General features: G+C 42.8%; 1 protein-coding gene across 2 annotated transcripts; it reads right to left on the bottom strand.

The window, feature by feature from the left end:
- Positions 1-4,446: 4,446 nt before the first annotated feature.
- LOC142760844 (lysosomal amino acid transporter 1 homolog) lies at positions 4,447-21,198 on the bottom strand. 2 transcript variants are annotated; one of them, XM_075864021.1, is made up of 7 exons: positions 20,936-21,198; positions 14,205-14,334; positions 13,269-13,356; positions 10,973-11,121; positions 8,833-8,928; positions 7,102-7,287; positions 4,447-5,713 (listed from the first exon to the last, which is right to left on the bottom strand). In XM_075864021.1, exons 1-7 carry the CDS (start codon positions 21,130-21,132, stop codon positions 5,612-5,614), a joined length of 948 nt encoding a protein of 315 aa, XP_075720136.1. In that variant the 5' UTR covers positions 21,133-21,198; the 3' UTR covers positions 4,447-5,611. The 2 variants fall into 2 exon arrangements, with proteins under 2 accessions (XP_075720136.1, XP_075720137.1); XM_075864022.1 differs by having other exon boundaries at positions 10,973-11,097.
- Between the last annotated feature and the right edge of the window lie 6,453 nt (positions 21,199-27,651).

Raw genomic sequence — 27,651 nt, 5'->3', positions numbered from 1 at the left:
CTCTGTCACCAGATTTTGCAACCCCTATCTGCTATTGCAGCAGATAGGCGCTGCAATGTAGATTACAGTAACGTTTTTATTTTTAAAAAACGAGCATTTTTGGCCAAGTTATGACCATTTTTGTATTTATGCAAATGAGGCTTGCAAAAGTCCAAGTGGGTGTGTTTAAAAGTAAAAGTCCAAGTGGGCGTGTATTAGGTGCGTACATCGGGGCGTTTTTAATACTTTTTCTAGCTGGGCGCTCTGATGAGAAGTATCATCCACTTCTCTTCAGAACGCCCAGCTTCTGGCAGTGCAGACACAGCCGTGTTCTCGAGAGATCACGCTGTGTCGTCACTCACAGGTCCTGCATCGTGTCAGACGAGCGAGGACACCGGCACCAGAGGCTACAGTTGATTCTGCAGCAGCATCAGCGTTTGCAGGTAAGTAGCTACATCGACTTACCTGCAAACGCTGATGCTGCTGAAGAATCAACTGTAGCCTCTGGTGCCGGTGTCCTCGCTCGTCTGACACGATGCAGGACCTGTGAGTGACGACACAGCGTGATCTCTCGAGAACACAGCTATGTCTGCACTGCCAGAAGCTGGGCGTTCTGAAGAGAAGTGGATACTTCTCATCAGAGCGCCCAGCTAGAAAAAGTATTAAAAACGCCCCGATGTACGCACCTAATACACGCCCACTTGGACTTTTACTTTTAAACACACCCACTTGGACTTTTGCAAGCCTCATTTGCATAAATACAAAAATGGTCATAACTTGGCCAAAAATGCTCGTTTTTTAAAAATAAAAACGTTACTGTAATCTACATTGCAGCGCCTATCTGCTGCAATAGCAGATAGGGGTTGCAAAATCTGGTGACAGAGCCTCTTTAAGTCTTGTTTTATCTCATATCTTTGGTTTCTGAGTGGGAAGGTTCAGTGTTCTTCTCAGCTTGTTAGGACTGTAAAGCTCTGCATTCTGACAGCTGATATGGTGTCTCCTCAGCTATACAGCCATGATACTGCAGAGGTTCTGCTCCTTCCCTGACAAGCAGGGCAGAAAGCGATTTCTATTGGCTGTTCTCCAGTGAACAAAGGATCACTATGCAGGGACCTGGCTGTGGGGACAGTGACTGAGAATGGGTGTCCATACTATGTAAGCAAGTGTCAATCCTTCACTGGCTCCTTTTATAACAGCATGTAGCCATTGACACTGCAACCAGTGTATTATAAATAACAAACAAAAAACAACGTCGAGTTACATTCATCTCTTACCTCATTCTTGCACACTGAATATCAGACCAAGTTTAAAATTACCAGACTACATTACCAGTTTAGTGACCAGAAGAGGAACCTTTAATATTCCACATGTAGTTTGCACAAACCACTTTAGAGAATCACATTCATAGTAAAAACACACAATTTCAGTCCTTTCGTTTCCGTTGTCCATCTTGCATGGATTAGTGAAATGCATTAATCTGCATTGTAAATGGTAGAGCAATCGTAAACATCTGAGCAGAACTGTTCTGTTAGTGGCATATCTGTAACAAGTCAAACATTTATGTAGGTGTATAATTCTATGTTAATGTAACATTTAAAGATAAGAAACGGAATATTCCATTAATATATTAACGTTAAAGGGTTATTCTCATATCAGACAATGTCTGATAGATCTATATTGAGAACAGGGGTCACCTGTGAATATGCCATAAATGTGCAAGATAGAAATGCCCCTTTAATGCAGCGAGTCTACAACCTGTGGCTCTTCAGCTGGTATTAGCCCACATGGCATGCTGGAGAGAAGTTTCTGATCACTGCAATAAGGGAGACAATGTAAACATGTAATGTAAATGTCAGCCACATACTATTGTTTGACAAAACGGAGCAAAGTTCAGACTTTGCTCTTTGGAACTTTTTTTTTAAGCTTTTTCTAAACCACAACGTGGTTTGGAAAGAAGCAGCCAAGGTTTTCTCCATCTACAAACCGTAGAATACTCTACTTATTCGATCCTATTTTGTATGTGGATTTGTGGATTTGCGCATTTGACCTTCTATTGGGAAAACCTGCATTGCCAAATGCATGTGAAAGAAATGCAGTACGGTGATAATGGTTCAGGAACATTTTCTACAGCGGTTACTTAAATAAAATAAAAAAAACAACAAAATATTTTTGCTTCTCCACTGCTTAGAAAGTCTGAACTTGTCTTATCATAAAGTTTCTACATATATTAAAATAATCCATCATGAATGAGGTAACAGACAAATATATACTATTTCATAAACCTAGGAACAACTATAGGTCACACCTGAGATGTAAGATATACATGTATTACATATACGTAGGTAACATAATAAAGGGAGAACAAAGTACGCCATCACAAGTCCGTTACCAGAATATAAAGCGGCACGTACGTCTATACTCTGCCTGCGGTACACTAGACACAAGCGGTTGTAAAACTACCTGGGTTTTCTGACCAATGCCCGGGCTATCAGATCAAAATCAGTGTACCTCACTAAAGCTATATTCAGACACCGCAGACATATTCCACAACAGATATTGTAGTGAATCTTTCGCAAAACTGATCAAGCATTGTTAGTTCAAGCACAAACGTTCACATGCGGGAGATTTGTTGCAGAATTTCTATGACTGCAAAATACATTACATACATGTGAATGAGGTGGTTTCTGCAGCATGTGCAAGGATTTCTGCCCACTTCTTTCAATGTATGGGACAGTTGGACATTTCTGCAACAAGTCTGCCACATGTGAATATACCCTTAAGAGTTCTTAGGTATGCTCACCATAGCTCAAGTACTTTGGTTTTTCCCTACTGTCAGAGGAAACACATGGTTCCTGCCCCCTAAGGATATGTTTACATGCATATTGGTTCAGTCAAGAACAACGGAACGCGGTCACAATGGTGAAAAACTGAAACCCTTAGCAATGATTCCATCACCATTGAGATCAATGGTGGGGAAAACGGAAGCTAATGTTTCAGTTTGCCTTTCCGTTGAGCGGCTAACCCGACGGAAACATCAGACGGAACCCCTCAACCGAAAGGCAACGGTGATGTGAACACAGCCCAAGAGTGCACTTACAAAATCAACCTTAAACCATAAAAAAGGGAAACTGTAGAGGTGCTGTGACTTTGGCAAAATTTTGGTCCAAAAGAAAAAATAAAATAAAAAAAAGTTTAGCATGAGGAAGGATCACCTCTTCTGGAGAATGTACTGATTTTAGGAACTTAAAATGCCCGCATAGATAACCGCTCACCTCATTCTATTAAAACTGGCCTGTAACAGTGATTTTCATAAATTAATCGTTAAAATACAACTTTTACAGAACATTAAATAATTTACACAAATATTACATTTTTACATTTCACCAGGTTACACTATACAAAACACATTTGCACCTTTTTAAGAATTAGAATGAGTTCCTGCCGTAGAAATCCACCAATTAAAGCGGTTGTATGAGATCTGAAAAACATGGCTATTTTCTTACAGAAAGCGAAGCTGCAATACCAGAGTGGAATTATTTATGTAAGAAAGCAGTCATGTTTTTCTAACCACATACAACCCCTTTAATGTATTACCCTTAAATTGTCAATTATTATATCTGTAAATAAAGAGTTATGGGAAAAAAAAAACAACAAATAAGACTAGAAAGAGAAGAGACATGCCCTATCTTTGGGCGTTTACATCTCCGACATCAATGGGAGGCAGAGAAAACGGAATTTTGAGGCAGATTTTCTGCCTGCAAAAAAAAAACAAAAAACTGTGAACCTACCCTTAAACTCAATTCACAATATTTAGTGTTGGGCTCTGGGCACATCATGTTTTTGGCCTACGCTTAATATATATGCTGGTTGAAGGTCCTGACGCATAAGAGAGAAAGAGAAAGGCTGCCTGTAAGATTCTGTGTAGAGGGGAGGAGGGAGAAGGAAGAGGTAGCAGAGTACCGAACTTTCATGGCGTATACATTAAATGGATACCATTGTAGTCTATGGATGACGGATGCCCCTATTAGGCAACCGTTTAACACGTCGCCCATATACTATAATGGTATCCATTTAACATATACGTCATAGAAAGTTCTGAAAAAGCCCATGACGTATACATTAAACACTTGTGAAGTACATCATACAGTGGAATAAGTCAACCATAAGCTGACATGTATATAGCGAGTGGTAACTCTTTTTTGCAGGATCCCTCAAGCTAAAAAAAAATATTCTGACATACCAACCCGATGGTGTCCAAAAGGACGCTCTTTTCGCCTCTGTCAGGCTAATAACTATTAGGCCTTATTCCCACACGCGTGTCAGTTTTGCGCGTGTAAAAAAAAATGCAACATTTTGCACGCGTTGCAGTTTCACGTGACATCTGTGTACGGTGTGAGTGTGTTTTTTACACTCGTATGTCACGTGTTTTTTTTTTTATGTCAGCAAAAAAACTGAAGGTGGTGTTTCTTTTTCTCAGAATGTCTTTAAATGGTGCGTGAAAAACACGGACAGCGCACGGATGGCATCAGTGTGCTGTCCGCGACCTTCACGCACCCATTGACTTCAATGGGTGTGTGATGAGCAAAAAACTCACAAGTATAGGACATTGTGTTTTTCACGCAGCGTGTGTCCGTTGTGTGAAACTCACTGCATGTCTGAATGGGCCCATTGAATTGAATAGGGCTGTGTGACGTCCGTTGTTTTAACGTGCGTAACACGGATGTGAAATACGCTCGTGTGAATAATGCCTTCGAGTGTACATTGGGAGCTTTCCAGATGTACACGCTAAACATAGGGCCAAAACGTGATGTGCACAGAGCCTTAATGAGTGCCCAGAAGTTTTTCACACGATCTTCTAAGGTTTCCTGCGTGCATGAATACAAGAGTGTTTGTAAGAAAGCCTGCAATATTTCAGTATTCATTCCTGTACATTTAGAATTACACGCTGTGGCATTGCAGAGTAGCTTGCAGTCATTGAATAATCTTTAGATATTTGGGTTATAAACAAGTAGGCCATTGAACCTTATAGCACCAAAATCCACAGTGTTCTGTCTACTAAACTCAATACCTTTTCTGAACCCCAATTTTTATTCTGAATATATTGAATGCTAAATTTCTAATGGAATTAGTTTAACTAAACGAACCCCATTACTTTTGACGCAGGTCAACCACAGATTCTGGAACAACTAAGTTGCTAGGCTCGGTCTTGCAAGGGCTCCATAGATAGGACATAAAGCTAATCAGATTGGACCCCAGCTGCTGGCTGAAATGAAGCCAGGCCTGTCACAACTTTCTTATAATATGTTCGGACACCAGATGCGTTGTGCTGATGACAAACAGAATTTTTGCATCATGGCTTTTAAAAAACACTTGGTAATAGCACAAAAAACATAAAATACATATAAATAAAGTAGCTTCAACAGAATGCAACAATGATCATGGCAACAAGTAGTTTAGGTCCCTGCATATAGTAAAGAAGATCTGTTCTCTCCATGTAACAAAAAAAAAGTACGTCAAAACTCAAAAATATCGAATTCGAAAAACCTCACGAAAAGCAGTCTTCAAGCAAATAAACAATGTAAACCAAGTTATATATTATATATTTGATAGAGAAGAAGGTTGGCCTGAGAGATTAGGTTTCTTCTTCATCCACAAGCAATGGCTCCACTTCCAGCGCTAGTAAGTTAGACTGTGTTGTCTTCCTTTTCCGATAAATAATAAACTGCGCAGTCATCTGTTTTTTTCTAATGTTAAGGAAACTATGGAATAAACCTCAGCACACATTTTTAAGGAAATATTACAACATAAAAACCAAACACCTTAAAATGTATTGTCGCCATCACAGAATAGTGGAAAAGATGCTGCATATTGGAGTAGCAGCAAAGTGGATGATATCTGAACAAATCTCATCTACACGCTGCAGAAAAAACCCTAGAAGAAAACACATGCGCAAATTGACCTGCGATAAAGATTCTCATTCTGTAGCATGCCAATTTCTTGAAAAATGTGGTGGAATTTCAAATCCGGATGGAAATTCCACAATGTTTATGCTGTGTGTGGACGTACTATTACTGTAACCCAAGTGTCCTCCGGTCATTGCTTCTTTACTGATGCCTATTCACCCTTTGGAATAGTTAATTTTAAAATCTTTTTTTTTTTGGTCCGGTCAAAAATAATATATTTGTGTAAAATAGATAATAGGTTTTCATGGCTCTTTTCTTGCTCATTAATTTGATTGAGCCTAGAAAATGACAAAACAAAAAAAACAACCTAAGGCCCCATGCACACGACCGTAAAAAGTCTCCGTAATTGCGGACCGCAATACGGTCCACAATTACGAACCCGCCCAGTTCTATTGGCCGGACAACTTTCCGCATCGCTACGGACAGGTGTCAGTGCATAGAACCATGCCAGCAATTATGGAGCATGTCCTACTTTACGGGCCGTGCTCCCATACTTTGTATGGGAGCATGGCCTGAAAGTGCGGCCCGCGGCAGTGCTCGCAGCCGCAGGCTGCGATTACGGGCACGGCCGTGTGCACGAGGCCTAAAACTTTATTCTTCATTAACTTTCAGTAATGACGTGTACTTCATGAAACCTATGATGTAGCTGCAACTCACAAAAATAAAGGTTTGTATTTTAAGCACATCTATCCTCTAGTTTTCGGTGGTGTGCCTGGAAAGCTTCACATGTATCAGACCCCCACACATAGGAAGACACTACTATTCCCCCTTGAAAGGCAACACTTTTAATGCAGCCAGAGTCCTCCGCCCGGAGTAGTTACATAGCCCCACACACATAACTGGCCATATATGGACAGTTACACGACTGGAGCTTCCAGACATATCCGTTAAATGGAGGCCAGTGAGGGATGCCATACTGTGGCATCCGTCACCCAAAGACAACCATGTTATGAACACCCCACCAAAAAAAAAACCCGTATGTTTAACATACACTTTTTTTGCTGGAAACCTATGGATAGAACAGCGTAGTCGACAGCTATTCTAGCCACCAAAAAAAGAAAACAGTATACCCAACTTTTAGATTAGACGGAGAGCTAAAACACAGTGTGAACAGACCCTCATGCGTATGCCTGTACCACAAGATTATAAAAAAGGATACAAAAAAGTCAAGCACAAGAACGCCAAAGCTTCCAATCAGCCATGGCAAGTGGTGCACTATATAACGGTTCTTAATGTGACGAATTGCAGGCAATTTCAGAACGAGACTCAACCCATATGTAAAGTTTCCAAGCATTGCTAATGCAAACAACATGTAGGATGTACCCTCTGTAGATTTCCTATGAAACTGTAGAAAGAGTAAAAAAAAATAATGTTCATTATTAGCATTCTTTATAACCATTACTAATTGTAGAATTTTTTTTTTTATTTTTTTTTTTATTAAAGATGGCGACTTCTATTCTAAAAGTTTTATACGGACTGGAAGATCTGAACTTCAGTCTATGACTTTCTACAAAATGACGAATTTTACAGCCTATGTATCTATGATATTTAGGCATGAAACAGGTGCAATCGCAGCATTGACGTAACCAGAAGTAATAGGCTATGTTGAGACTGAGGTTTTTTTACGAGTTTTTTTGACGCGGAAACCACGCCACAAAACTAGTCAAAAACTGCCCTAAAATGCCTCCCATTGATTTCAATGTGAGGCGGGGGCAGTTTTCTCCCGCGAGCGGTAAAACCGCCTCTGAGGAGAAAGGGACATGCCCTATATTCAGGCATTTACGCCTCTGACCTTCCATTGACATCACTGGGAGGCAGAGAAAGCGTATTTCGCTGCATTTATGCCGCAGCGCTCAATGGCCGCGGGCCAAAAACAGCGTGAAGGGAGAGGAAAATCTACCTCAAACTTCCAAACGGAATTTTGAGGCAGAAATTCCACCTGCTAAAAACTCAGTGTGAACATAGCCTTAGAGGCCATATTGGGAGGACACACTTATGTAAGAAGTCATGTTATTAAACACATGGCTTGTATTGATAAAAATAAGGCCCCATGCACACGAACGTGCTTTTGCGGCCGCAATTCCCCCGAAAATCCACGGGAGAATTGCGGCCCTATTAATTTCCATGGGGCCATGCACACGACCGTGGTTCCCACGGTCTGTGCATGGCCCAGGAGCCTGGACCGCAGAAAGAACGGACATGTCTTATTACGGTCGTGTTCTGCGGTCCAGGTTCATAGGAAATAATGGACGCGGCAATGTGCACGGCCCGCGATTTGCGGGCGGCTCGCGGGTGTCACTCTGCTGCCGGCCGACCCGAAAATCACGGCCGTGCACATGGCTACGGTCGTGTGTATGAGGTCTAACACTTACCCATAGGCCTCATCCAATTATTACTGTAGAATGTATTATTTGGAATTTCACGTTCCTACATGTTAACCGTATTGGAAAAATTCTTAGAACTGAAGTGATCATGGGGCAGGAAATTTCCTGCCAGTAATTCCTTTGCAGCACAATAAACTCACTTTACAGGGGACAATTCAATGTAATCAATTACATATAAAATCTATGCATCCCTTACGCATTGATGGAAATACAAGGCTGGGTACATATAAATAGTTATATAAATGTCTGCCCAACCTGCCGATTTCAGTGGAGTTGGTTGACGTACTAAAGTAAGTGGGGGCAGCCCGACTGATCCCTTGATGAAGTATCAGGTATGTTGGATTTTAGTGGCAGACTCCCTCTATATAAATAAACTTGCACTCTTGGCCGATCTGAGCATGCATGATTATGGGCGGACATAGAACAGATAATCATTGGTCGAATAAGCGTTTGGTCGACAGCTCTCACGTGTACGGCCGTCTAGAGAGAATCAGACACATACTCACATTTTTATGAAGTTGAGGGAAGCGTGAGCCCAAATAAAAAACAGAAGAAACATAACCACAAATAAACCCGGACATTTCTGTAATTCCAAGAGAGTCCTACAATAAATAAAAAAAGATTGAACTTTAAATATATATTATTTTTTTAAAAAAAAAATGATAAGATTCCGATTTGCAAAAATGCATTTAAAAGAATTATATAAAATTACAATAATACCACAAAAGCAAAGATGTGGTGCAGCAAGACTGGCTGACAACTCAACCAGCATGTTCATACCAGCACGGTCACATAAGGTTAGGGGATTCTAAGGAGTCAGCAGCAAGTTGCAGATCTTTCACAGATCCAAAAAAAATACTAGAGCCAAGCCAAAGTGCTGCTGTGGAGCTCAAGCCATAGACTTACACAGGCTGAATTCACCTTGCGAATCTCAGTGATTTTATATCGCCAAGATATGTCCTCACTTATTAAATCTGCGTGTTTCCAACCCATGGAACCCCCATCAATCCTGAGACACTAGGGTCCCCTTCCAATCTTTGCCTGCACAGTAGAGCTCCTGACCACAAGTTTTGTGGGGACAATCCCATTCACTTGAGTAGAGCCAATGCTGCAGTTCCCTGCATAGCTTGTAGTGCCTGCAGCCCCTTCATTCTCAAAATTGGTGGGGGTCCCAGAGATCCAACCTGTGATGGCATATTCCAGTGATATTCCATAACGGAGATGAGAATAACCGTTTAAAAGATAGCACCATTTTTACATGGTTTGAGGAGATAAGTGCTGGCCTCACGCCAGGAACCAGGCAATTCTCTCCAACAAAAAAAAAACAAACAAAAAAAACTAAGTGATTTAGGCTAGGGCTACTTTTTTCACACTTTGACAAAGATTTCAATGTCGCAAAGAGACATCACATCAAAACGATTGTCAATGTGGTCACAACAGTCACGAAACCCCAAACTGGCTGGATATTTGCGATCACAAACCCCAATCTAAGGCGCGTGCGACTTGCTCGAAACATGAATGCAATGTTCTCTTTTTTTATCTTTATAAAGGCATATAGCATCTCTTAAATTGCGGAGCGACATCACATTGCAGACAAGTCGCCCACAAAGTCGCTTTGTAGCCCGAGCCTTAAAACAGATGTGATCCGGTAATATATTTAGGTTTAATTTATTGAACTCTTTAGTCTATAACCGTAATATCTAAAGGATGCTTTTTCCATTTTCTTCATACAATGCATCTAAATGCCAACAATATGTACAGAATGTACAATTTACCAAGTAAAAAATAAAGCTTAAGTGGCCAACAATAAACGTCATTGTGTTAACAGCTCCTAGCAACCACAGATTTAAATCATGTTTTGCAGGGTAAAGAAAAATTCATTTGATAGGATCGTTGAATACAATGTTATTCTGACATTTTCTGCATATGTGTGCAAGTTACCATGACGGAATACAACAACAATACTGATTTTTCATGTGACCCTTTCAACTAGTGTGGCTATCGTAGAGAACATCCAATTTTCCCTGAATCAGCAATTCTGCTCTCAGGAAGACAATTTCCAATGTATTTCCTATAAATGTCCGATCTCACAAACTGCTAGATCTAATAATGTATTCTATTTGGACAAATAGATTTATTGCATAAGACACGGCCCTATACTTAGCATTTTCTGTAATGGTGCAAAGAACTGGGCGGATGTTGCAGCATAGCTAGACTCAGAACATCAACCCTGTGTAATGGCATCGACTCCGCTATTGATTCAGTCGTTAAAACGGAAACCTGCCGGAAAGGTGACGAACGGAAAGCATTAGCAATGTTTCCGTCACCATTGATATCAATGGTGACGGAAACGGAAGTTTCAGTTTGACTTTCCGTTGCTGCGTTCACCAGACGGAAATCTCCGACAGAACCCCGGAACGGAAAGCCAACGCTCATGTGAACAGGCCCTAAGGCACTTGCCCCTATAGACAACCATTTACCATATCTTATTCAGTGGTACCTGGATCTAATCATTTTAATGTTCGCTCTAGTGAAGATAACTTACATTACATCGCAACAGTGAACTGCATGAGCTCCCAGACATACCCGCTTTTCCATTCCAACAAGACACGCTGTGTGCTCTGTGTTTTTGGGTAAATAATTTACCTGGTTTACTTCCAGATCAGCATTTCTTTCTAGGTTCCTCAAAAGCAGCTGACTAGGGAGTATAATTGACAATGTGATGCACAAGAACACCCAACCTATACAAAAACCCTTCAGGCTTCCACTTCCTACAATAGAAAAACAAATGAATACTATATATATGTTAATATACAAATTTTTAAAATGAGCAATTTTTACAAAGAACATTTACAAATTGATTTAAGAGAAAAACTATTTCTTGTAATAAAAGATAAACTTTAAACAAAAGTTGCTAATAAAGTAAATGTCAATGTCTTTGGGTGTCAGGCCACTAAAGATGACAAAATAATTAAACTGGCTTCTGGAATGGACTATTTTTCTACCCATTTGATATGTGTCATGCTATGTGTATTTCCCTCTACTTACTAGCAATATTACAATAACAATCAAGTAAGGAAACCGGTTTATTGACATTTACAGAGATTAGGAAAAACTAAGCCCTTATTCACACGACAGGGTCACCCGGCTGCATTAGGAACAATAGACCCCTTATGGGGCTATTCACACGACCGATTTTTTGACGGCCCGGGAAACCTGGCCGTCAAAAAATGGAACATGCCCTATTTTCAGCCGTTTACCCGGCCCCCATAGAAGTCTATGGGGCCGGGTAATACACGGCCATCACCGGAATGTGTCCCGAGTGTGACCGGAATGTGATGGCCGTTGCGCGCGCTCTCTCTCCTCCTCCTAGTGCAGAGTGCATGTGAGGAGGAGGAGGAGGGTCTTCTTACGCTCCCTGTAGAAGTCGGAATCTCCAATCCCCGGCTGGGGATTTGGGATTCCGCTACAGGAGTAGTGAGTGACATATATGGACACTGCGACGTCACTCACTTCTGAAGCGGAATCCCCGACCCCATGGCCGGGGATTCTGCTACAGGAGAAGTGAGTGACTACGCTGTCCATATATGGACATTGAAGTCAGTGACTTCTCCTGGAAGGGGTGGGGGGGCTGGGTGGCATTACCTGTGGCAACAAATTTAAAAGAAATTCATCCGATTTTAAAACGGACAGGGAAAAAAAGGGATGCAAAACGGGTCAAAATCGGCCGTTAAAAACAGCAACACGGCCCGGAATGGAACGGATGCAAACTGGCCGGGAAAAACGGCCGATTTTATCGGCCGACACTCGGACCCTGCCGTGTAAATAAGGCGTTAGAATTGGTCTCTTCTATTAGAGATGGAAATCGCTATAGTCGTAGGGCTGCAACCTAGGTGAAAAGGTATCAAAACAATACTTAAAAAAAAAAAAAAAAAAAAAAGTATCTATCAGTGCCAAATAATAGATCATTGTTAGCACTGCTTATGCATTTGTAGCTGTCTAGGTGTGGTGTAGTGCAGACAGAAATGAGGCGTCTAAGGCCTTATTCACATGAGCACGTCCGATTTTCGCCTGTAAAACACGGACCGTTTTAACAATGTATGTACGTTCGTGTGCGTGCCGTGTTTTACGTGCGCATGGCATCCATGTTTTTCCTTTATTTCCTTAGCAACGGTCCATGTAAAACAGACAGCTAATACATTTTGTCCATGTGCTGCCTTATTTTCACGCACCTTTTGGTCTCAATTGCCGAAGCGGTCTGTAAAAACAGGGCAGAATAGGACATTCAGTGAAAAAAAAAAAATTACAAAAAATGCGGATCTGTGAATAGTCACATTGAATTGTATAGGTCAGCGTGCTGTCCGTTATTTAAACAGACAGCACATGGATATGAAATAGGTTCACGTGAATAAGGCTTAATCCGCACATTTTGGACTCGTGTTGCGATGTCAGAGCGGTGTGGAGCTCTTTGAGACCATCAGATGTCCCCCTGCTGCTGCTGCTAATTTTTTCCTCATGCCGTTTCAATGAGTGACAGACTGCAGCTGCATCCCCCTCTTCACGGTGTACAATTCATGGTTTCACACTAGATTTTTTTGGGGACTGAGGAGGTTTCCATACTACACAGTTTCATATATTCACATGTTCTATATATAAAATTAAGATAATAATACTGAAAGCAAATCTCTTGGCTGACCTAAACCATTCATGCATTACACAGATGGCCATTAAAATGAAAAAAAAAAAAAAAAAAATGCTCAATTTTCCCGTGTTTGAGGGAGGGGATATTTTCTGTGCAGAAGTTACAATTTCCGTCATGCCTAGTAGATTTATACACTGCCCAAAAAGAACAATTGTAATAAAAATAGTAATACTATTCTCCATAAGTTGTAATATTTTGAATACCGTGTAACAATATGGAGATACATAGTGAGTATACTACCTTTTATCTTCTTGTTTTTCAATTTGTAGTAGGCAAACTGTGATATCATAATTATATCCATGTTCACATAGAATATGGCAGTGACAATCTGAAAGAGTAAAAATAGAAGGAATTCTAGATCTTTGAGCAACTGAAAACTAAAAAAAAATACAGATTAATAATCCACAGTTGCACCAGTTTAGCGGGGACCACAATCTCCCGGGGCTTCTGAACAGAGCGGGTGAGATGCGCCACATGAGGTTTATTCAAAAGGTACGGTGGTTGTGACCATGCACGGCCGCACGGTAATTTTCATACAGCCCATACTGTTTAGAAGTCTTGAACAAGAGGTTGGGGCTCCATTCAGCAGGTTCAATTTTATTGAATGACTTGTTCGACTAGGATACTATTTAAGATGCTGAAACGTAAGGGGGTCTGTAATAATATGAATTATACTGCAATTGAAGTACCCCAAGTATTTCAATTGGAGGCTTACTTGAACAGATTTCTCCTTCATTGTGTATCTTGTCTGCTAATGAAATAGTTGCCATATTATCCTGTATATAGAGGGACACCCCTCGGTACTGTAAAATCCAGCGAGGCCTCCCGTAGGGGCCATCGAGTAACTATAAAATTACTGTGTTTCTCCCGCTGATACATATGAGGCGCCACTGGACTGGATATGCAAGCCTGGAGCCTACAGGTATGCTGACCTCAAATATGAAAAAGGACTACACGTTTAATGCATTAGGCTGTAAACTTAACATATAATAAATGCATTAAATAACAAAAAAAAAAAAAAACACTTTAATGGGCACAGCTCTTATATACAGTAACCATGATGTTAGCTAGAAAATCCTGTTGCTCATTCCAACTACTGAGCTGGTCTGAACTAATTGGGTGTTGTGGGCAACAGTTTTGACACGGGGTTCCCCATGCACATAAAGACATATATACCTGGATCGGTAGCTGTTTGGTCAAATAGCAGCCGACAAAATTTGTTATGTCTCCTCCCAACCAACATAACAAAAATCCAAGAGAAAGCGCTTGATCGACTCTTCCGTTCTTGTGGGCAACGTACAGCTGACTGATGGAAAAAAAATAATAATAATTAACACGTATTTACTTTTTAACGACCATTTAAACCAACCCATTGATACCCAGACCGCAAACACCATGTGATTTCCAGTGAATAACGATCGATCACTGCCAGGTAGAAAAACAAGTATCACTGGCAGCCTTCGTTCTGTGGTGATGACACCATAACATCTTATCTCACCAGGATTGCTCGTCTACACACCCATGTCAATTAAAAAAATAAAGTTTTACCCTGGATACTTTAGAGCAAAACATTTATGTTAATATGAATAATAACAACCGCGTATTCCAGATACAGGACGGTTGGTGTAGTAAGCCAAATCTTAGAGCAAAAAAAAAATCATTTCTATAAGCTGAACATAGTTGACGCTCATTGCTAGGATATGCCACCACTTTATGATTGAGGGGTGTTCAAATTCTGGGACCCCCACCAACCCTGAGAATAAAAAAAGCGCAGTGCTGATTTTGCTTTGCACCCCCTTTACCGTTTACTGCCAGATAACCGAGTGCGCCGATATACAAGGAAAACCAGTGAAGTGGACGTAGAGCTAAACCAGCACTGCACCCCCCCCCCCCTTAACTCAGGGTCGGTGACAGTCATAGAGGTCAGAACCCCACCATTCATAAAGTGGTGGCATATACAAGTAATATGCCATCCATTTATAATATAGGAATACCCCGTTTTTTTCCCCACAATGGGGGAGAGCAATCGACAGCTTGCAGACACCTCTGGCAGCTTTTAAAAGGTCTGTCTGCGATTAGATCTTTTTATTCCCAGAAACCGCACCACTCATGTCCATAGGCTGTGGATTGTATTGCAACTCTACAACATTCACTTGAATGAGTCTGAGCTGCAATATCAGACACTGCCAATGGACAAGGGTCATCGGACAATGTTATAACCACGGCGCAGTATTCCCCAAAACCCACACTCAGGGATTGAATTTTAATACAGAATTACTACATTTTTAAGTTGGAACAATATTAACGGGTAACTAAACGTAAAAAGCTTTTGACATGTCAGAAGTTTTGATCGGTGGAGGTCTGAGCACCGAGACCCCTACCGATCGCTAAAATGAAGTGTCAGAAGCGCTCGGGTGAGCGCTGTGACACTTAGTTTCTGATCGGCTTTCCTTGGAAAGCAGAGCGAGCAGCATACTGGCTCATAGAGCCCCTACACCACTCCAAGGAAAGCTAATCAGAAACGAAGCGGCACAGCGCTCACCCGAGCACTTCTGCCACTTTGTTTTAGCGATCGGTGGGAGTCTCAGTGCTTGGACCCCCACCGATCAAAAAAACTTGTGACATGTTAAAATGTTTTATTTTTTTTTAAAGTTTAGTTACCCTTAAGGGTATGTTCACACGTAGTCAACAAAAACATCTGAAAATCCAGAGCTGTTTTCAAGGGAAACCAGACCCTGCTTTTCAGTCGTTTTTTTTACCAACTCGCATTTTTCGCAGCGTTTTCGCGGCGTTTTTTACGTCCGTTTTTGGAGCTGTTTTCATTGGAGTCTATAAGAAAACAGCTCCAAAAACGTCCAAAGAAGTGTCCTGCACTTCTTTTGACGAGGCTGTATTTTTACGCGTCGTCTTTTGACAGCTGTCAAACGACGACGCGTAAATTACAGGTCGTCTGCACAGTACGTCGGCAAACCCATTCAAATGAATGGGCAGATGTTTGCCGACGTATTGTAGCCCTATTTTCAGACGTAAAACGAGGCATAATACGCCTCGTTTACGTCTGAAATTTGGCCGTGTGAACATACCCTTAAAAGGAACACTAAACCTAGAAAAGAATAACCGTAAACAGGAGATAAAGCTGATCACACGGTTAGGGTTTGTACACACACAATGGAATTGTTGCAGAAAATTGATGCAGCAATTCCGTTGAAAGTCACAGACTTTCCACTGCAGCAAAAACGCAACATTTCCGGTGGTTTTCATGACAGAAAATGGTGCGTATTTTGCGGCATTTTTCACAATGCAAGTGGTGACATCTCCGAAAAACGCCGTAATTCTGGCCACTTTCCACAGCGGGAATTGACCTGCTGGAAGGTCAAAAGAGGCCACAGCTGGAAGTGGTCAAGGGAGGAATTTCTAGGACATCGTTTTAGCTTTTTGTATGTTTAGTGTTTTTTTTTTAACACATTTTCATTCCCACTCATAATAGAGAAAACATACAATATTTATGATATTATGAAGCATCTAGTCTAAGTTTTCGTTCACATCTGCGTCAGGGCTCCGTTCTGGCGTTCCATCGGAGCTTTCCATCAGAACGGAAACCCCGACTGAAACCATAGGTTGATTTCAATGTTTACGAATCCAATGCAATTGGTTTCAGTCTGTCACTGTTGTGTAAGGGTTCCGTCGTTTTGACGGAATCAATAGCTCAGTTGACTACGGTATTCATTCCTTCAAAACGAAGGAACCCTTGCACAATTAAGACAAACAGAAGCCATTTGCTCCGGTTCCGTCACCATTGAAATCAACGGTGATGCAAACGGAAACCTTCGTTTTCCGTTTGTTTCAGGTGTGGTTCCGTTCTGATGGAAAGCTCATATGCGAATATGAACCGCAAAAACTCATTTTACAACTTGGATTTGCGGGTTCACATTGGTGAAATTTTATGTCTGTGTGTCATCCGGATTCACAATGTTTTTTTGCGGTCCGATTGACTGCAATGGACCCATGGTTTTGCAGGCTGAAAAACCAGAGTGGTTGTGTGCATGAGGCCTAAGGGTTTACCGACATTATTACCATAGGGGTACTACTATTTAAATTTTTTTTTTTTTTTTTTTTTTTTAAATCCCACTCCATGAAAACCCCTTCTCACCTTAAGGCTATGTTCACACAGAGTATTTTGACGAGTTTTTTTACGCGGAAACCGCGTCGCAAAACTCGGCAAAAACGGCCCGAAAATGCCTCCCCCATTGATTTCAATGGGAGGCGTCTGCGTCTTTTTCCCGCGAGCAGTAAAACGGGAAAAAGCAGCGACATGCCCTATCTTCGGGCGTATCCGCCTCTGACCTCCCATTGACATCAATGGGAGGCAGAGAAAGCGTATTTCGCTGTGTTTTATGCCCGCGGCGCTCAATGGCCGCGGGCGAAAAACGCCGCGAAAATCGGCGTGCAGGGAGAGGAAAATCTGCCTCAAACTTCCAAACGGAATTTTGAGGCAGATATTCCTCCTGCAAAATACTCCGTGTGAACATAGCCTAAAGGCTAGCCCAGACCTGCAGTATTTACACCATGTTTTCCACAACGTATTTTAATGAAATCTCATCCAACTCTGCGTAGGTGATATGCGGAGATTTCACACACAAATTAACCTGCAGTGTTTTTTTTAAGCCGCAGCATGTGAATTGTGGTTGCGGAATTGCCGGTAATCTGTTGCAGGTTTTCCCCATTAGATCCAATGGGGATCTAAAACCCGCGACACAGTCAAGTGTTGACTTTTACGGCGGAATCACAGCGATTACGCCGCAAAAATCGCAACAGAAAAAAACACAAACTCCTTATACTTAACCTCTGATGTTCTGCAGGCCGGCCTCCTGGGATGACATTTCATCCCATGTGACCACCGCTGCAGCCAATCACAGGCTGCAGCAGTCTCCTGGGATTTTGCAGCAAACATTCTGGGCGAAAAACTGCACCACAATTTTGTGCGGAGAATAACGAGAGAGGGAGATGATCGGACGGAAATCACGAGTACCTAGTTCTAGAGATAGTTACGAGTACCAGAGGCGAAACTCGCATCTATCGGAGATTTATGGCATATGCTGTGGATATGCCATAAGTGTCAGTGATAGGAATACAGATGAAAGGAATTTGATATATGGGCAAGTGAGGCATGCTTTGCCTACTCCCATGCCAAGACTTTCTGGTTAGGATGAAATAATTTTGGCATCCCTACTGTGGTGTGCCACACATTTTATTGTGAACTCCTATGGTTTTGCTATGCAGCTTTTGGCTGTTTGGTTTGTACAGGTGAAACAAGTGCTTTCAACTTGTTCTACCTGTTGAGGCCATGCGTCCAAAACTAGAAATCGCAAAACCGCGTTAATTTGTGGTTTAGAAATTTTCAAAAATAAATAAATAAAAAAGGGATGGTTTTGGCAGGCAGCACACTACCGATGCCACGCAGTACATAAGAATGCATACTAAGGCCTCATGCACACGACCGTAAGGGTTTTTACTGCACGCAAATACGGAACTGACTGCTACACATTCGTAGCGTCCGCAGAAGCGCCCATAGACTTCTATAGGCAAGTCGTGCCGCAATTTCGTTCAAGAATAGGACTGTTCTATATTGTGCGGATCATTTCTACGGCCCAGGCACACATCCGTAAATATACAGAAAGGTGTTTGCAGCCAATAGAAATGAATGGGCCTGAAATTTCATCCATAATTACGGATGAAAACTACGGTGGTGTGCATGGGGCCCAAGGATTCATTCAGACGTTGCGGTTAAAACCACATCGACAAGACGCATCTGAAATCCAAATGCTTTTTTAAATTAATTTGGTGTGCTTTTCTATGCGGTTGCATTTTTTATTTTTTACCTCAACCGCAGTAAAGTCATCATAACTCGTTTGGTTTTCAGATGCGGTTTTTGAACGTGGTTTTAACCCTAAGGTTTGGACCCTAAGGCTACGTTCACATCTGCGTTCTATTTTCCATTGTTATGGAACGCAGATGTGATCAGAGACTGAGGCTGGATTCACACGAGCATGTTCGGCCCGTAAAGGACAGAAAGTATTTCGGCCGCAAGTCCTGGACTGAACACACTGCAGGGAGCCGGGCTCCTAGCATCATAGTTATGTACGATGCTAGGAGTCCCTCCCTCTCCGTGGAACTACTGTCCCGTACTGAAAACATGATTACAGTACAGGACAGTTGTCCCGCAGCGAAGTAGGGACTCCTAGCATCGTACATAACTATGATGCTAGGAGCCCGGCTCCCTGCACTGTGCTCAGATCAGGACTTGCGGCCGAAATACGTTCCGTCCATTACGGACGTAACATGCTCGTGTGAATCCAGCCTAAGGCCTCAGTCACACGACAGGGTCCGAGTGTTGGCCGGGAAAATCGTCCGTTTTTGGCCGATTTTCCCGGCCGGTTTGCATCCGTTCCGATTCCGTTCCGCGTTGCCGTGTTTACCGGCCAATTTGCATCCGTTTTTTTCCCTGACCATTTTTTTTTAATCGGATGAATTTCATTTGTCAATTGTTATTTGTCAATTGATAGGGACATCAGGGGCAACTCCTGAAGTGGAATCTCCATGTGGCCGGTAATTCCACTTCAGGAGTTTCCCCTGATGTCACTGTCCATATATGGACAGAGACATCAAGCGCTCTGTCCAGGAGCGGAATCCCCGAACACACGGGGACTCCGCTCCTTCAGGGAGCTAAAGCGGGGCTAGCACATAGAGCAGGGACCTCGCTACAGCAGTAGCAGCTGCTAGCGCCGCCATCGGCCATGGTAGATGCAGCCGCTATGGCTGCTATAGCTGTAGCGACGCCTGAAGAAGCGCCAGGGCGGAAAGGAGGCTAATTCGCCGGGCCAGGGAGATTTGGGAAGGGAGCCATCACAGCGCCCCCTTCCACCTGCTGTACACCCCAGCCCTGCCACACAATATCCCTGCACATAGTAGAGCTTCTTCTGAATGGGATACACTCCTCCTCCTCCTCACACGCACTCTGCGCTGTGAGGAGGAGGAGAGAGTGCACGAGCGACGGTAGACCCGGCCATCACTCGGGACACATTCCGGTGATAGCCGTGTATTACCCGGCCCCATAGACTTCTACGGGAGCCGGGCACCCGGCCGAAAATAGGGCATGTCCCATTTTTTGACGGCCGGTTTTCCCGGCCCGTCAAAAAAAAAACAAAAAAAAAACGGTCGTGGGAATAGCCCCATTAGGGGTCTATTGTTCCTAATGCAGCCGGGTGACGGACGATTTATGAACGGCCGTCACCCGGCCAGGAAACCCTGTCGTGTGAATTCCGCCTAAGAGTTACAGCATTTGCTGCTGCTGTCTTCTGGGGAACCCCTTTGTTTTAAGGAGCTTTTGATGGGAAACACTGCTTATAGGAAATTATATAGTGTCACACAAAGTGCCTATGGGTCCTTAGCACAGAAACATAGGGACGCAGGGAGTGGTCTGTCGATGTGACTTTGCTGTGTGTATGGACTCTTAGGCAAGTCAGATTCAGCTTGTATGAATGTCACTTCTGTTACTCCCCTTGAAACTTTTGCAGAAGTTCCAAAATAGTCCCAAAATGACAAATCACATTAAGTTGCAGTATTGCCATGGTCAACATTTGCTGAATCCCCAAAAAATTGAAAACATGCACATGAAAGTTTGAGAAATGTCGCATCACATGAAGTGAGTCGCACAACACAAGAAGCCGTATAGACAGACCACGGGGTCTTTAAACGACAGGTAATTGTTGCATTGTGTATATCTCAACCGGTGTAAAGCCCCTGCAAGCTCGTGACATGCCCAGCACTGCCACCCACACTGCAGCCGAGCACAACATCTCACTGCCCAGCGTGGCAAGACTGGCACAGTACACACAACGTTTACTTACGGCAATGCAGCAAACAGGAAGCAGCAGATAGAGAGAAGTCCTATGAGTACACTCCAGTACTCCCATGCATCCTGCACACACTGCTCCAGCAGCTGCCAGATCCACGGGCTTCCGTCCGGGCACAGCAGCTGTCTCGCCTCCGCCCGTGACATATTCATCCCAGCCAGGGGAGGATACCGGGGCCCGCTGTCTGCCATCCTATCGCCTCCCTTCCTCAGACAGCAGGGCCCGAGGGTTTCTAGCTCAGGGCCCTGTGGCCCTGTGGCCCCGGCGCCCTATGAGATCTGTCTCAGCTGCACCGGCCGAACGAATGATTCTCCCTCCTGATTGGTGGAGGAAAAACCACCCGCCCGCTTGTAGTTCCCTCCCTAAGTAGTAACGTGTCCTTTACGTCAAGACGTAGATGAGCGGCAGTGTCCGGCCGCTATAGTGATGGAGAGCAATAACCTGAACACCCTGCAGGAAACTATGCTGAAGTTGGTTTCTTATTCACATTTTCAGTATTTTAGTGTTTTTAAGAATATAATAAAGGGAAAACTTATATTAATAATAAAATATGTTGCACTGAGCTGCCAGAGGTGACAACACTTTAAAACAGCCCAAAAACAAAAAGCTGGCATAAAAGTGGGCACTACAAAGTATGATTTATAGGGTTAAAAGACTTTGGGCCACTCATTCCACCCTGCCACATACAGAGAATAATGCCCTGCATAATAATCAGTAGAGTTCAGCCTGGCCCGAACAGGTTCTGGACATAAAAGCTGGCATCAAAGTGGGTAGATGGACACTTTTTCCAGATCGGAATATGTAATTGGTATTTTTAACCCCTTCCCTCCGCATCCATTTTTCGGATTTTCACTTTTGTTTTTTCCTCCCCACCTTCCCAAAGCCATAACTCTTTTATTTTTCCATCAATATTGGCGTATGAGGGCTTGTTTTTTGCGTGACGAGTTGTAGATTTTCACAGCACCATTTTTTGTACCATATAATGTTGTGGGAAACGAGAAAAAAAATATATGTGGGGTGGTATAGGAAAAAAACAGCGATTCCTCAACCTTTTGGGTGGTTTTGTTTTTACGGCATTCACCGTATGGTAAAAACGGCATGTGAACTTTATTCTGCGGGTCAATACGATTACAGCGATACCAAATTTATATAGTTTTCTTTATGTTTTACTACTTTTACAAGGAAAAAACTGATTGTTAAAAATAAAATTTGAGTTTTGTCGCCACATTCTGAGAGCCAGAACGTTTTTTTTTTTCTGTCGGTTTAGCCGTGTGAGGGCTTATTTTTTGTGGGGCGAGCTGCAGTTTATATTGGTACCATTTTGGGGTATGTTGGACTTTTTGATCACTTTTTATTTAATTTTTTGTGGGAGAAGAAGGGACCAAAAAACAGCAATTCTGATGTTTTTAATTTTTTTTTTTTATGGCGTTCACCGTGCGGACTAAATAATGATATATTATAATAGATCAGACTTTTACGGACACGTCGATACCAGTTATGTTAGCTTGAGGGAAGATGGGAAAAGGTTTTTTTTTTGAGCTTTTAATTTTTTAATTTTTTTTTATTTGTTAAAAAAACTTTATTTTACTGTTTTTTTCTTTTGTTACTTGTCCCCCTAGGCGACTATAACCAGCGATCGTTAGATCGCTTGCACGATATACTGCTTTACTAATGTATTGCAGTATATCGCGATTCTGACAGTCTCCTATGAAGCCCTGCCGGAGGCAGGGCTTCATAGGAGTACAAAGATGGCGGACCTGGGGGACTTCGTCAGGCCCCCACGCAGCCGTGCCAACCAACGGCTCCTCCCCATCTCGATGCGGGGGGGGGGGGGCTGTTGGGACGTTACAGGGGGTCACCCCCTGTTTTTAGTCATTTAAATGCCGCAATCGCTATTGAACGCGGCATTTAACAGGTTAAACAAGCGGGATCGCGCTCGAACGGGATCCCGCTCGTTACCCGGAAGTGTCGGCTGTAAAACTCGCTCTATGGAGCGGTCTCAGCCCATGAGCCCGCTACATATTCCCCCACCTGGCGTGCGCCGTATATATACAGCGGATGTCGGGAAGGGGCTAAAGGGTTACTTTGGGACGCACACTTCACACTGCCAACATACAGAGAGGAATGTCCCGCATCAAACTCAGTTCAGATCAGCCTGGCATGAAAAGGTTCTGTGCATGAAAGCTGGCATCAAAGTGGGCAAATTGATAATTTTTACAGATTTGAATAAGTAACTGATGTTTTTGAAGGATTAAATGTCTGTGGGCCACTCATTTAACACTGCCAACATACAGAGAGGTATGCCCATCATCAAAATCAGTCAAAATCAGCCCGGTTTGAACAGGTTCTGGGCATGAAAGCTGGCATCAAAGTGGGTAGACTGACACTTTTTCCAGATTTGAATAAGTAACTGATGTTTTTGAAGGGTTAAATGACTTTTGGCCACACATTTCACACTGCCAACATCCAGAGAGGAATGCATCGCATCTAAATCCGTTGAGATCAGCCTGACCCAAACAGGTTCTGGGCATGAAAGCTGGCATCAAAATGTGTAGACGTACACTTTTTCCAGATGTGAATAGGTAGCTGATGTTTTTGAAGGGTTAAATGACTTTGGGCCACTGATCTCACACTGCCAACATAGAGAGTGGAATGCCCCGCATCAAAATCATTCAAGATCAGCCAGGCCTGAACAGGTTCTGGGCATGAAAGCTGGCATCAAAGTTGGTGGATGGATACTTTTTCCAGATTTCAATAGGTAACAGGAATTTTTAAAGGGTTAAATGACTTTGGGATACTGATCTCACACTGCCAACCTACAGAGAATAATGCCCCCTAACAAAATCAGTTGGGATCAGCCTGGCCTGAGCTGGCAACAAAGTGGGAAATTGAAAATGTTTACAGATTTGAATAAATAACTGGTTATCCCAATAAAGTTTGATTTTAAGCTTTTTTTATATACTGTGCTGTGTTGCATTTTTCAAGGAGTTTATTGTATAAAGGCCCTTTTACACTGGGCGATTATCGGGCAGATGCTCATAGAACGCTCCTTCCCGATAATTGCCCTGTGAAAACAGGGCAGTGATCAGCAGATGAACAGGCAAACGCTCGATCATCTGCTGGTCGTATTGTTTTAAAAAAGTAAAATATCGTTGTCGGCAGCATATTTCCCTGTGTAAACAAGGAGACGCTCTGCCGACTAGGGTTGTCACGATGCCAGAATTTTGACTTCGATACCGATACTTTGTGTAGTGTTGCGGTTTTCGATACCAAAACAATACTTTGCCAACAGTAATAAAAAAAAATTAGTTCTTCCATTTTCTGATGTGAGGCACGAGGTGTGATGAATTCTGAATGTGCCTCACATTAAGGGCAGATACACACGAACGTTGCGTTTTTGCGCGCGCAAACAACACTGCGTTTTGCGCGCGCAAAAACCATTTGACAGCTGCGTGTGTCATCCGTGTCTGATGCGCGGCTGCGTGATTTTCGCGCAGCCGCCATCATAGAGATGAGGCTAGTCGACGCCCGTCACTGTCCAAGGTGCTGAAAGAGCTAACTCTTTCAGCACCCTCGACAGTGAATGCCGATCAGAATATCGAAAAACCTGTTGAAGAAAAAGAAAAAGTTCGTACTTACCGAGAACTTCCCGGCCGTTGGCTTGGTGACGCGTCCTTGGTGACGCGTCCTTGGTGACGCGCCTCTCGACATCGGGCCCCACCTCCCTGGATGACGCGCCAGTCCATGTGACCGCTGCAGCCTGTGCTTGGCCTGTGATTGGCTGGAGCTGTCACTTGGCCTGAATTGTCATCCGGGGAGGTCAGACTGGAGGAAGACGCCGGGAGTTATCGGTAAGTCAGAACTTCGTTTTTTTTTTACAGGTTCATGTTTATTGGGATCGGAAGTCACTGTCCATGGTGCTGAAACAATTTAACTCTTTCAGCACCATGGACAGTGACTATCTCCTGACGTCGCGTACCGATAATTTTTTTGCTGGGTTCGGCCAAAACGAGTTCGGCCGAACCCGGTGAAGTTCGGTTCGCTTGTCCGGCTTCGCTCATCGCAAAGACACTCCGTTTGGATGTTCGGAAACAGAAAAGCACGTGGTGCTTTTCTGTTTACATTCATCCTTTTGACAGCTGTTGCGCAAACACGCAGTTCGCACGGAAGTGCTTCCGTGCAACCTGTGTGGTTTTCACGCACCCATTGACTTCAATGGGTGCGTGATGCGCGAAATACGCAGTTATTGAACCTGTCGCGCTTTTTGCTCAGCAGACAAACGCTGCGCAAAAAGCACGGACTGTCTGTACTGCCCCATAGACTTGTATTGGTCCATGCGTGCCGCGTGAAAATCACGCGGCCCGCACGGACCGAATACACGCTCGTGTGAATCCCCCCTAATAGTAATTAACCCCATCATGTTTCTCAGTCATAATGGGTTAATGTGTAAGGTACACGATGGGGTTAATTACTATTAATGTGAGGCACATGGTGGTTAAAATCATCACACTTCATGCCTTAAATTTTTTTTTATTTAACATTACTTTATGTTTTTACTTTTTTATTTTTAAACTTTAATGTATTGGCATATATTTACACCGCGTTCCAAATTATTATGCAAATGTTATTTTTCGCTGATTTTCCTAAATAGTCGATGCAAATGACAGTCAGTATAATCTTCAAGCCATCAACCGTTGGAGTACAATGCGAATTTTATTGAACAAATCTAATGATAACAGATTTTTTTTTAGAAGTAAAAAACTCAAAATGCACTGTTTCAAATTATTATGCACAACAGAGATCAAAACATTTTAAAGGTTGTAAAGAGAACTAAAATGGTAATTTGTTGAATTTGCAGCATCAGGAGGTCATATTTACAGAAATCAAAAGCTCTCTCAATCAAAAAAACTTAACAGGCCAAGTTACATGTTAACATAGGACCCCTTCTTTGATATCACCTTCACAATTCTTGCATCCATTGAGTTTGTGAGTATTTGGACAGTTTCTGCTTGAATATCTTTGCAGGATGTCAGAATAGCCTCCCAGAGCTTCTGTTTTGATGTGAACTGCCTCCCACCCTCATAGATATTTTGCTTGAGGATGCTCCAAAGGTTCTCAATAGGGTTGAGGTCAGGGGAACATGGGGGCCACACCATGAGTTTCTCTCCTTTTATTCCCATAGCAGCCAATGACACAAAGGTATTCTTTGCAGCATGAGATGGTGCATTGTCATGCATGAAGATAATTTTGCTACGGAAGGCACGGTTCTTCTTTTTGTACCACAGAAGAAAGTGGTCAGTCATAAACTCTACGTACTTTGCAGAGGTCATTTTCACACCGTCAGGGACCCTAAAGGGGCTCTCTCCCCATGATTCCAGCCCAAAACATGACTCTGCCACCTCCTTGCTGACGTCACAGCCTTGTTGGGACATGGTGGCCATTCACCAACCATCCACTACTCCATCCATCTGGACCATCCAGGGTTGCACGGCACTCATCAGTAAACAACACGGTTTGAAAATTAGTCTTCATGTATTTCTGAGCCCATTGCAACCGTTTCTGCTTGTAAACATTGTTTAGGGGTGGCTGTATAATAGCTTTATGCACACGAGGAACAGGTAGTTTGGATCCAGCATAGCTGCAACTAAAAAGGAACTTGAGGAAGCCTACGCGTTTCAAACGCTAGCTGCGCCATGATTAAGAACGCAGCTAGCGTTTGAAACGCGTAGGCTTCCTCAATCCTCTCACTTCTCTCCCAGCACTTGAGGACATCACTCCGATTGACCTCTTTTAAAACAACTTTCATTAAACTTGGAACAAGTTCCTTTTTAGTTGCAGCTACGCTGGATCCAAACTACCTGTTCCTCTTGTATCTCACACAACGCGTGCCGACGCGAGGATCCGTGCGGAGACCATAGTACACCAACCTGTACTTACAAGGTGAGCTGGAGGTTCCCCTCCTCTTTTTTTCTACAGCTTTATGCACACTTGCAAAGCTCTGGAGGATCCTACACCTTGAGGTTCGCGGGACTCCAGAGGCACCAGCGGCTTCAAATACCTGTTTGCTGCTTTGCAATGGCATTTTAGCAGCTGCTCTCCTAATCCTATTAATTTGTCTGGCAGAAACCTTCCTCATTATGCCTTTATCTGAACGAACCCGTCTGTGCTCAGAATCAGCCACAAATCTTTTCACAGTACGATTCTTGAAATATCCAATGTTTTCATACCTTGTCCAAGGTATTGCACTATTTCACGCTTTTCGGCAGCAGAGAGATCCTTGCTTGAAACCTGTGGCCTGCTTAACCCCTTCAGGACCCAGCCTGTTTTGGCCTTCAGGACCCAGCCGATTTTTTCAAATCCGACGTGTTCCTTTATGTGGTAATAACGTTGGAATGCTTTTACCTATCCAAGCGATTCTGAGATTGTTTTCTCGTGACATGTTGTACTTTATGTTAGTGAAAAAATGTTGTCGATAATTTTGGTATTTATTTCTGAAAAACACCACAATTTAGAAAAAATTTGCAAAAATTTGCATTTTTCTAAATTTAAACGTATCTGCTTGTAAAACAGATAGTAATAACACACAAAATAGTTACTAGTTAACATTTCCCACATGTCTACTTTATGTTTGCATCGTTTTTTGAACGTCCTTTTATTTTTCTAGGACATTACAAGGCTTAGAACTTTAGCAGCAATTTCTCATATTTTAA

The sequence above is a fragment of the Rhinoderma darwinii genome, chromosome 4 (genome assembly GCF_050947455.1).
Source record: "Rhinoderma darwinii isolate aRhiDar2 chromosome 4, aRhiDar2.hap1, whole genome shotgun sequence".
Taxonomy (NCBI): domain Eukaryota; kingdom Metazoa; phylum Chordata; class Amphibia; order Anura; family Rhinodermatidae; genus Rhinoderma; species Rhinoderma darwinii.
The sequence above is the reverse complement of the archived record's forward strand: the minus strand, read 5'-3'. Positions and strand labels throughout refer to the sequence as shown.

What these genes read in the sequence shown, in the direction of transcription:
- LOC142760844 (XM_075864021.1), bottom strand. Translation starts at nt 21,132, where the DNA reads ATGGCAGACAGCGGGCCCCGGTATCCTCCCCTGGCTGGGATGAATATG. An exon ending in CCAAACAGCTACCGATCCAG is followed by an intron (nt 13,357 to 14,204) that starts GTATATATGTCT and finishes TTACTCTTTCAG; the next exon opens with ATTGTCACTGCCATATTCTA. An exon ending in TTCTTGTGCTTGACTTTTTT is followed by an intron (nt 5,714 to 7,101) that starts GTATCCTTTTTT and finishes AGAAAAAAACAG; the next exon opens with ATGACTGCGCAGTTTATTAT.